At 46.8% G+C, this 11,940-nt stretch overlaps 1 protein-coding gene across 1 annotated transcript; it reads right to left on the bottom strand.

The window, feature by feature from the left end:
* Positions 1 to 1,285: 1,285 nt before the first annotated feature.
* On the bottom strand, positions 1,286 to 11,859 carry CHCHD4 (coiled-coil-helix-coiled-coil-helix domain containing 4). Its single transcript, XM_081159392.1, has 3 exons — positions 11,656 to 11,859; positions 6,188 to 6,286; positions 1,286 to 2,678 (listed from the first exon to the last, which is right to left on the bottom strand). Exons 1-3 carry the CDS (start codon positions 11,675 to 11,677, stop codon positions 2,377 to 2,379), a joined length of 423 nt encoding a protein of 140 aa, XP_081015518.1. The 5' UTR covers positions 11,678 to 11,859; the 3' UTR covers positions 1,286 to 2,376.
* Positions 11,860 to 11,940: the final 81 nt, after the last annotated feature.

Here is an 11,940-nt window from a genome sequence, read left to right as displayed (position 1 = left end):
ACTACCCATCCATTCCTTCTCCTTTCTGGTAAATGCTGACTTCATGCAGGCAGGCACCATATATGACTCATTTTCCCACATCCCTAGGGCTTGGAACTATAGAGGTTGAAAGGCATCGAATGAACGGGATCTATGACATGGTCCCAAATCAGTAACTTCTTGGTGGTGATCAAAATTGTAACTGAGCCCGGCCGGGCATGGCTCAGCGGTTGAGCGTCGACCTAGGATCGAAGTGATCGGGGTTCGATTCCCGGTCAGGGCACATGCCCGGGTTGTGGGCTCGATCAATGACTCTCTCTCATCATTGATGTTTCTATCTCTCTCTCTCCCTCTCCTTTCCTCTCTCTGAAATCAATAAAAATATATTTAAAAAAAAAAAATTGTAACTGAGAAGTATGTTTGTTAAATGTGCAAGGCCCTTACTGAGGCTAAAAGACGTCATGAGGGCCCTTCACAGGGCTGTCATAGCTCCCAAACTTGGGCAGTTCTAGGTTCTTGGTTTTTAACAAGCTCCAACTATAGATACCACAGTTCTCCACCTCCCTAACTCCTCACATCTAACTGTGCTTTCAGCTTTAATGTACTGTTACCTTTTCTGGTGTGTAGGAAACCTCCAGGTTCTCATGCCATGTCCCTTCTCTCGAGTGTGGGCTGTAACTCACTTTTAACAAACTGACTATGGTAAAGCGAGGGAATGTCATTTGAGATTAATTTACAAAAGGCTCTGGCTTCCATCTTACTCTCTTGCTTGCTCTCTGATGGAAGGCACCTGCCATGTTGTGAGCTGACCTAAGGAGAGGCCCGAGTGCCAAGGAACTGAGGGAGGACTTTGATCAATAGCCAGTGAGGAACTGAGGCCCTCAATCCAACAAACCACAAGGAATTGAATGCTGCTCAAAACCACCTGAGTGATTCTGGAAAGACTGCCAAGCCTTGAGATGATTGCGACCCTGGCCAACACCTTGATCACAGTGTGAGAAGCTGAGCCAGAGGACCCAGGTAAGCCATACCCAGAATACTGATAGAAATTGTGAGATAATAAATGTTTGTTTGAAGTTGCTATGTTTTAAGGTAATTATTTACAAAGCAATAGAGAACCAATACTCCTGGGACAAATGAGGCACTACTACATCACAGCTTGAAAACTGTCTAGCAGTTACCTTGGGCAAATTACTTAACCTGAGAGGGCTTCAGTTCCTTACCTTCAAATGGGGAGAGCCTCCCCTACCTCATGACCTATGATGTCTATCTGAAGGCATCTGCTCACAGACAAAAACAGCTAGATATGAACTCAACATAGAAAATTTTATCTAACCTATAGACACAGACATTGGTATGGGGAAGGCCTGGGGGTAGGTGGATGCAGGGTGGAGGGGATCAATGGGGGGGAAAAAGGGGACATCTGTAATACTTTCAACAATAAAGATAAACCGGGGAAAAAAAGGAAAGAAAATTGTATCAAAAAGGAACTTCAATTGAACTTTTTATAATTTATATTTCCTTATGCCAAAAACATTTTTAATTAGTAAAAAGAAAGGATACATTCAAAATCAGGTAAAAACCACATTTTCCTTTTAATTGACCACTTAATTAATATTTTCTTCTTGGCTGCTACTTTGGTAACAAGTAGGTCCCCACTCTCAAGAATACTACATCTGAACAGGCTGCAGAGCCAATGTGAACACAGTCCCAAACCAGGGCTTCTGGAATACCAAGAACAGCAAAACTCAGCCTTTTCTTCATTTAGAAAGGGACTGTGAACTGGAGGGTCCAAAGCTCCACTTTCTAAAAAGAAAACTGAGAGCTCAATGTAAAAATGGAAACCGAAATGTATCAGAAATGAAGCATAATACCTCCTCATACACTCAAGGTCAAGATGGTTTTTGAGAAATAAGTATCTGATTACCTGGCCTCTTGTATTAGGAATGGCCCCATCCCAGCATTTTAAAAGGAAGATGTTTTTGTTTCTATGTCATTCCCCAAACAGGTATAAAATCTACTAAAAGGGAGATAATGAATCAGAATAAATCAGCTCACCCACAAGAGACGCTACTAGGTAATGATTTTTGGTTGCTGAGAGTATTCAGCACATTATTTCAAAGTGGCAAACTTTGGGGTAATCTGAGGAGAATTCAAAAGTGCCAGCTACGGTAACTGATAGGATTATGTGAGGCACCCACATACAACCCCATTTTTTTCAGTGTATATATCAAGGGGCCAAGACCCCTGATGATCAAAATAAGTTATTTTGTACATTACAGTGCACAGAACAGAGGAAAGACACTTTCTTGGAGAGTGACCGAAAGGCATTTTGCAAAAGGTTCATGTCACTCTGAGGTGGAAGATCCGGAGCCCGGTGCTGCGGCATGGCCTTCATTAGCTTGACCCCTCCTCTTCTTTGGTTGCGGCGGCCTCAGCGGAGGCTGTCTTTTCTAGACGTTCTGCTGGCTTCTTCTCTTCCTCCTCTTCCTCGTCGTCCTGGGGATAGAGGTCCGGGTACTTCTGCATGCACTCCTGCATGGCCCGGAACTGGTCTATACAGTCTGACCCCTTGACATCCTCAGTGCTGTAGTGGAAGCAGGAAAAGGCCGACTTGAATTGCTCCCCGCAGGGGCCGCTGGCCATTCCCCCAAGGCACGGGCAGTTCCAGTTAATGTCTCCATTTGGCAGGATCAATCCTGGAACAGGAAGGTGGGCAAGCAAAACGTGAGAGATGCTCTCTAAGGTTTTAGAAAAAGCAAAACCAAGTCCTGTCCTCCCAGCCACTTAAGAGGTGAACAGTATGAACTATTGCCTGGCAGGCACTTGCCTGTGAACCTACTTCTTAGATCGGGTTCAAATGCCTGGAGCAAGCCCAGCACTCCTGGCTCAGCTGGAGAGAAGCCACCATCGGCAACTTTCTCCACGTGCAACACTGATCTCTATTCTAAGCCACATCCCAGTGCTGTGGCTGTGCTCTAAGAACTATCTACCAGAATCCACTTAGTCCAAAGTAGAAGCCTTCACTTGGATGGTTAACGAGAACCTTTTTAAGGCCCAAACCCTTTAAGAAGCTGAGATATTGATCTCCTCCTTCCAATCTCAGCTCCCCGCCATGGGCGCTGCTCCTCAAGCCCTTCTCCCTCTGTGGCTGCTCTAAGAAGTCCCACACATCGTGGGGACTGGTAAAAGTGAGGAGGTTGATCCTTCTGTGCTGGCTGGAAAGATGTCCAAGACATGTTTTATAAGGAAAATGTAAAAATGAAAAACTTAGAGGGAGACTAACCATATTAACCAAATTGTTACATTGTACATGTGTTGGGGAGAGGCCGGGGTTTCAGAGGGATTTTCATTTCAATATTATATAAGCACCTAACTTTTGAATTTTACATTTTTTCTTGCCTTTGAACGTTGCCCACATTTAAGTAGTATTTTCCAGTTTTCTAAAGTGCTTTTTTTGAGAAATTATTATTTTTTATTTTTGTTTAAAATATTACAGATGTCCCCTTTTCTCCCCAATGACCCATTCCACCCCGTTCCATCCCTAAAGTGCTTTTAAGACGATGGCTCATCTTCAGCGCTGTGACAAACATGGACGGAAATGTGGTTCATATAGAATTCTCTTACATATGTTGACTACGGAGACTGACAGCACTCTTTAAGAAAGATTCTTAAGTGCCCAGTGAAATCACACATGATTTTTTCACTCCAGGGAAATACCTAGGGTCTGGTGCTCTGAGCTAGTGTCCAAAGTCTTAGGCCTAGGCTGAACCCTGTTTCTTAATTCTACCTTAGGAAGCTTCAGTGATCAACAAATCTGCTATTGCAGTTCCTCACTAGTAAAATAGGGTAACAGTGGGGACGGCAATGGGAACTGGCTGGTAGTTCACCACTGGCACCGACGACAGCTGCAGTGCATGTTCTTGTGCATGAAGTTATATGTGGTAAATCACGTAATCCTTTTGGCAACCGCTGCAGGGGGTGTTACTAATTGTAGTTTACACATGAGGTTTCTGGGGCTCAGTGGGGTCCAGGTCAGGACTAGAGCCAGGGCTTGAGGATTCCCAGAGCCCATGCTCTTTGCTCCACATCTCACCACCTCTCCCAACTCTGTAGGCCTTGTCAGTGCTGGAAGCATATACAAATGCTGCCCCCTGGATGCTCAGCATTGCTAACACACCTGCTCAAACAGTTTCCAAAAGAAATAACAGATTATAATACTAATTTTAAAAGTAACAGTTCAGGCTCTGGCTGGGTAGTTCAGCTGGTTAGAGTGTCCTCCTGATTTGCCATGGTTGCAGGTTCGATCCCTGGTCAGGGCACATATAAGAAGCAACCAATGAATGCACAGATAAGTGGAACAACAAATTGATGTTTCTTTCTCTCTTGCTCTCTCTAAAGTCAATTAAAAAAAAGACAGTCATTACTATTCTTAAAAAAAAAAAGTCATAGTTCAGGTCTGCAGGAATCCTTGCATCTTTACCAGAGGAAGGTGAGCCAGAACGTGGTAGTTCCTCACAGAGAACACTGTGAAGCCAGTTTGTACTTCAGGGACACAGTGTAAAACCACACCAACTAGCTTCGGTATGTTAAACTCAGATGCAGTGTGATTTAAAACTAGTAATTTTGCAATTGAGAGCTCAGAACCTGGGTCCCAGAGTTCTCTGTTGCTTCTTCACACAATTATTCACAAGAAGGGGTTGCAAAGGCAAATACCTATAGGGTCCAAGCAGGTATACTATAAATGACAAGCAGGTAGAAGGAAAAACAAGAGGAATGATAAAGACTGGCAGGAACTGGAGGGAAATGCACAGTCTCAAGGCAGACATATTTAGTTTTTATAAAAATACTATGAGGCAAACAAAACAAGACCTGATTTATCCTGCAGGCCCCACAGTCTCAATCAATTAAAGAAATGTGTTTAACTAATGTGGACCTAAACACATTAGTGTTTAGGACTAGAATTTACATGTGACTTATTTTTCTTTGTAAGAGTGTGATTCATGATTACACCTGTAGCCTGGCCAGTGTGGCACAGTGGTTGAGCATCAACCTATGATCCAGGGGATACCAGTTTGATTCCCGGTCAGGGCACATGTCCGGGTTGTGGGCTCGATCCCCGGTAGGCGGCGTGCAGGAGGCAGCCGATTGATGACTCTCTCATCATTGATGTTTCTATCTCTCCCTCTCCTTTTCCTTTCCTCTCTCTGAAATCAATAAAGATATATTTAAAAAAATAATTACACCTGTAGGCATCATTCTCAGAAATCTAACACTTTGTATAATGTCTGCATTCTCACTGTTCCCAAAAGGGTGCTAGATAATGCCTAATGAGCTTTCCTCTAATCCCTAGGAGCAGTAGGGTAGTAAATAAAGTGTCCTAACTAAGAATATACACTTTAGTTAGCATTTGAAAAATTCCAACCAGGAGCCCATACTCTACAGGTGGCTCCTACAAGTTTTTTCAATCATATTTATTACCAATCAGCACTAGAATGCTTGTTAATTATCATCATGGATGCCAGAAAAGGCTTTTTTACGAATATTGCACACACACAACTGCCTTACACAGGCTGGATAAATCCTAGTGAGTCCAACAGTCCAAAGTCTTTGCAGTGACGCCCTAGGCCCAAGTGACCATTAACCGAGTTGTGTGGAACTGGTTGGCTGAATCCTGCTGCTAGAAAACTGACCCTCTATCTCAAGTGAGCTTTTCCTACAAGGTGCTTGCTGGAGAACCTATAAGGAGAAAGCATCTCATAGGACAGGTATATGGCACTTGGGTGCCTGCTTGCTAATAGTCTGCAGAAGTGGCAGAATTCAGTCTGATAACTTGATTGAACAGGGGGATTTCTGTCACTTTAACTTATCTGGAACTGCTAAGATCCACTTAGACCCTCCCCCCAAACTTAATCACTGGGAAGCATCCAACCAGCAGCTTAAGCCAATGCAAAAACTCAGAGAGAAAAAAAAGAGGCCGAAGACTTCAGTAAGGAGAAACTCTTGGCCAGGGAAGTGCATCAGAACGAGGGCTCAAAACAGTCCCTTACACCTCCTAGGGAGACAAACTGTCCTGAAAGATGGTCCATGGCTGATGCACACCTAAAAACCCAGCCCTGGCTAGGACAAAATGGGAGAAAAATTTTGAACATTGGAATTTTCCCTCAGTATGTGTCTGTGGGTCCATGGGAGGCCCCACATCACTCACCGTGCTCCTCATATGGGTCATTGGGATCATCAGCCACCAGCTCAGCATTGCTTGGAGTTTCATGGTCTTCTTTGGTCACAAATATGATTCTATCCTTCCCTAGTGTTTGGAGGACAGAGGAAGAAACCTTTCACTCAGGAGCAGTGAATCAGCCCTAAACCCAAAACAGTCAAACAAACCAAGTTTGAAGACTGTCTCAAGTGAAATCCCAAAGCAAGGTGACCATCGAACTGCCCTCCCTGGGCTGAGTCGCTGACTCTGCATGATGTACAGTTTAGCAGCCACTTTTACTGAGTACCTGTGGTTGGGACGAGAACTCCAAAGTCTTGGGTGAGGAGAATAGCAAACCCTGCCCACCATATGTATCCCCCACGTGAGAGATGAGATGCCCCAATCCTGCCAAAGGCAGCTGCTTTTAGTCCCCAAATTTGCTGGCACTCCAGTGGTGCAATGTCTTTCTTCCTCCCATCAGGAAAGGAGCAGTCCTCCCATGGTGCTCTGACTGTCCGTGTCACTTCCCATCAACCTGTGAGCACCTCACCTACTTGTCATGTCTCCCCTGCTCCCCAGGCTGAGCAGTCAGCGTTCAGGTAATACGTGTGGAATGATGACGACTTACTCGGCCAGGGATGCTTGGAATGCCTGCTGCTGAGCACCCCAACCTGACTACACAAGCTGCTCTCACTGTGCTGGGGGCGGGGGGGTGGATGGGTGGAGTATGAGGGACACAAAAAAGCCAAAGGAAAAGAAGAGGGTTCAAGAAGATGATGCAGAAAGAGCCTGAACTCACCTTCCCTCATGGATACATTGTCTACAGGTACATATGGAACAATTTTCTTTTTGAAAAACCTAGGCTGGCTGAGTTGCGCATTAGGAAACAGAGAAGAAAACCACATCTAAGCGAGCAGGAGAGGCTGAGTGGCTGGGACACAATCCCGCTATAAACCCCACCCCCGTTGCAGTGACCCACAACCAGGAGTGAATTCAAAACCTGGAGCTTCTCCATGAGGAGCAAAGGGATGGAACCCTACAATGAGCATCCCAGCTTTTAAGACACACAATTGAGAGATGAGCCCCTGAACATCTAACTTTGAAAACCAACAGGACTTGCATTCAAGACCCATAAGACTAAGCAATCTGAGAAACTGCTCTTAGAGGTTCTGCCACAGGGCCCAGCTAAGAGGCAGCTGATCACACCCAGACTTAAAGTGAAGGAGGGTCACCTGCTTATATTAAAGTGCTGGGTTGAGGCATCTAACTTGACACACACCGAGCAGCGGGCTGGAACACTCTGGGGACAGAGACCGGCAGGTACCATCTTTGTGCTCTCCCTTTGCTGTATTCCAGAGCACCAACATCTCCCAGAAGGGAGTTCTGACATGTGTCTGGTTCCCCAATTTTTGTGGCTGCCACCTAGGGGGAGCCTCTTGATTACCTAGCTCCCTGTAGGTGGCAGTGGCAGCTGTGTTCCTGGTCCCACGGAACTGCTATAACCGGTGTCACCCAGAAAAAACTCATAATCCTGTCTGGCACCGATTTTTGCAGTTGCTATCAGGAGACACATCTATATCGCCTGGCTCTGGTGGCTAGTGGTGCTTATGCTTATGGGTCCCACAGGACTGTAACCAATGGAGAAAGAGTTCTTAAATGGGTACCAACCCCAGAGCACAGCAAGAGGCAACAGACCTAGGAGCTCTGTCTGTGAAGGAGGCCTAGTAGCTAATCATCATGACAGGCCTGAGGGGCAGGCTTCTAATTAGACACATATCTAGAGGCTGACTGTTGTCCTTTTCAGAGACCTCAGAGGGTGGCATGATCTTCGAGCTCACCCTCTGCCATGCTCCAGAGAAGCAGTGTCTTTTGGAGGGGATTTTACATGTCTGGTATCCTGGTTTTTGTGGCTGCGGCCCACAGTAAACCCTTTGATTGCTGGCTCTGATGGCCTAGGGGGCTTGTATTCCAGGGTCCCATAGGACTGTGGCAATCAAAGAGATGGTTCTTGGCAGGCTACCATCTCCAGGGCACTGCAGAGACAGTGGACTAAGCCTCCCCTCCCCCAGTCTTTCTCTTAAGGAGGCCCCTTTGCTCGTTCTGGATTTTGGCAGAAGACTCAGGTCTGGAACACATCTAGTGGCTTATGGAGCTGCTCTCAAGAAATGTAGGCTGTGGATGACAACTTGGCGATACTCCAGCTTGTTGGTATCACCCAGAAAAGAGCTTATTTATACTCTTGTCTGGAGTCCTGATTTTTGCAACCGCCACCCAAGGGACACCTCCAGATTGCCTGGCTTTGGTGGCCACTGGGGCATATGCTTGTGGTCCCACAAGACTGCATGTATTTGCATACTTTTAAAAGTTGATGCCTGTCTTCTTGGACATTTACACAATGGAATACTATGCAGCTGTAAAAATGAAGGATCCCTTACCCTTTGGGACAGCATGGTGGGACCTGGAGAGTATTATGCTAAGTGAAATAAGCCAGTTAGAGAAAGACAAGTGTCACATGATCTTACTCATATGTGGAATCTAATGAATAAAATGGAGAATGCTGAACCCAAAGTGCACACTGAGGGGTAGTCAACTAGAAGAAATTTAATCCCTACCCCAGGACCCTGGTAAGGATGGGAATCCAAGGCCCCCAGGGGTCTCTCTGAAAGCAGGACTTCAGAATGGCGCTGAGAACAGGACTGATTGAGCAGCTGGATACCAAGAAACCCCCAATTCTGTAGTTATACTCTCTGTGCAGCCATCCATCATCAAATACGTCTAGAAAGATCTGCATCCCTCACATGACCCATCTTCCACTATTCGCTCCCACCATTCCAGCAACTTCTTACATTTACTTGAATATGCTAAGCACACACCTCCCTCTGGGTCTTTGCATAGGCTGTTCTCTCCTCCAGTAGCAATCTCCCTCAGATGTCTTCATACCTAACCTGTTCATATATCACCTTCCTTGACCACTCTGCTTTATTTTTCTCCAAAGTACTTCTCCTCACCTAACATTAAATATTTATTTACCTCACTGAAATGTCAGCTCCTTAAGGACAAGAGTTTGTCTTTTCCATTCACTGCAGTATCCCCAGAGCCTGGAGCAGTGCCCAGAACATAGTGGATAATCAATATTTGTTGAGAAAGTAAATGGGAGAGACTGAACTCTGGATTAGGACATGCAGTAGAGGAGCAGGCAGACAGAATGGTTGTTATCACCTTTAAGCACATTAGACAACACTATTGGATGGCTGGTCTCATCTGTCCCCAGAAAGGGGAACATGAACATGCATGGGTTCGTTACACATCAGAACCTCTGAGCATATCCAACCCAGGAGTGTCCACCACGCCATGAGGGCAGATTTTGTCACCTGTGCTCACTAACATGTGCAGTGGATGGCAGGTCAGAGGTGCTCAATAAATGTTTGCTGACTGAACAGGAGAGGGCAGGCTCAGCACTAGAAAAGGAGGAAACTAAAGCCTTTAACCTGAGGCTAGGTGGTGGGTGGGCCCCTGAAGTAAATTTGCACAGGCAAGTGATTCAATAAGAGTGCAGGTATGTGTATGAGTTTATTCGATAAAGATTTAAGCACCCATTTGTATACCAGGCCGTGTGCTAGATCCTGGGAATACGGCCCATCCAATTCTCTTAGCTTAGTGAGAGAAGAAAGACAGGAAATAAGATGACAAAAATAAGCAAGGTAATTTCAGAAAATTTAGGATGTGAAAGACCCTGAGGGTCAGGGTGACATCTGAGCTGAATCTTGATGTACCCGGCAAAGGGAATAGTCAAAAGGCCAGTGTGGCTCAGCAGTGGCAGAGTAGTTAGAGATCAGGCTGGAGCTAGATCAAGAAGGGGTTGGGTCATATAAGCCCCTACATAGCAAGGAGTTTGTGATCATTTTTCTAAGTCCCATGAGAAGCATAAAAAAATTGGTGGTTAAAAACAAAAAGTTGGGGATTCAGGGGACAGTGGGTAAGGATAAGATGAAAATTAGAGGTGGCCTAGAATAGAGTGCTTTCCATTCTCCTTCCTAAACTAAGAAAGAGATATTTGAACTAGGAAAAGATAAGGATTCATGCTTTGGTGGAATGCGGAACCTGCCTCTCCTTCCCAGAGAACCTGTGACTCCTAGAAATCTTCAAGGGCAAGGAGGGTTTTACTTATTTGTACAGCCTCATTATACCCCAAAGGCTCAAAATTACTTGCTAAATGATGAAGTAAATTAGAGATTCAGAGAAAGAAAATTAAAAACAAGAGATCTACTGTTCAACAGAGTGGTAAGGCAGAGGATTTTTGTCCACGGCACAATTAAGTATTAATCAACATAAACAGTACTCATTAGCAACATCAGTGAGTATTATAGCTTTATGACCCAGGAAAGGAGGAGGAATTCTAGAAGCAAGGTGGGGTGAGGAAAAAGGCTTAGCATTTTAGACTACGCTGTTCCCCTAACTTGATGTATGACCTTGGGTAGGTCATCTTCTCTGGGCTTCAGAGTCCCTGAATTAAACTGTGGGAGCTGGACTATTCACCAAAGAATTTCTGGGTGAGTTCCAACTGTCTCTGTAGCTTCTCAGGTGTCCACCATTCCCATCACCTGGGACAGAGAAGGCTCGTCATGAATATTTGCTGAATGAGTGAAGACCAACTTCTTTTAACTTCTCATTTTACAAGTCTGGAAACTGAGGCCTGGAGGCGTCTGAACTCTCCGGGCCCAACTTTGTGCGTATGTGTGTGGGTCGGGGATGGGGAGTGGGGGGTGTCTTCCCAGAAGAGGGCTCCCTGGAATCCACCGGGCACCAGATTGGATAGTGCAGTTCTGGAAGCAGACTGCTGGGGCTCAAACCCCAGCTCCACGACTCACCTATCACGTGGCTTTGGCCAAGTCACTCTGGGTCTTAACAGAGCCTGACTTACAAAGGTCGCTCCGAGATCAATGATAAGCCCTGTAAAGCTCCTTGGAGAGTGCCTGATATGTAGCTGGGACTCCACAAACGTTCTCGCTGTTGGCACTTCTACCTCTCTAGCACAACACCTACCCCGAGTGGCAGCTTTTCAGGACAGTTACAAGGCGCGTGCAAATGGTAACACGTGGTGTGTGGTAAGAGCGAGAGTAATTAGGGACAATAAATTCCCAATAGCGAGCCCGAGGAAACGTGCTCAGCACTTCCCCTACCGGCTCGGGTCTAGCTGTTAAACTCTCCCACGAGCTGGTCCCTCTGAGGTCCGGGTTCGAGCCTCACCGTGACCTTGGAACAGCCCCGTTCCTCCCAGTCTCGGTTTTCTCTTCGGCAAAACGGAGGTGGTAACCCCGCCTCCCAGCCGTCTCCAAAGGTCCGGAGGAGGGTACCCCGGGCTGCCTCGGGTTGCCACCACCGGTAACGGGATCGCTGGGTGCCGACGCCTGCGGCGGCAGCACAGACCCCGGACAGGCCCTCGTGGGCCGGTCTCCACGGCAGCTCGCCCTCCCTACCTTCCTGCCGGCAGTAGGCCATGGCTGCAGCCCGGCGCTCAGACTTCGCAGTGGTACCGGCGGCTGCGGCGTCAGCGGCTCCACGCCGTGACCTCTCCTCTGGCAGGGCGGGAGGCTGCGAGGCCCGCGCGAACCCGCCCCCTCCAGGCCTGCCCGCCGCGCGCCTGCCTCCGCGCCTTCCCGGCCTCAGCCCAGGGACCCCGCCCCCCCCTTCAGCAGGGAACTACATTTCCCAGCAGGCCGCGCGCCGCCGGGCAACTCTCCGGGCAGTAGGAACTACACTTC

Source organism: Miniopterus schreibersii (genome assembly GCF_964146895.1).
Source record: "Miniopterus schreibersii genome assembly, chromosome: 15".
Lineage (NCBI taxonomy): Eukaryota > Metazoa > Chordata > Mammalia > Chiroptera > Miniopteridae > Miniopterus > Miniopterus schreibersii.
This window is presented reverse-complemented; position numbering and strand designations above follow the sequence as displayed.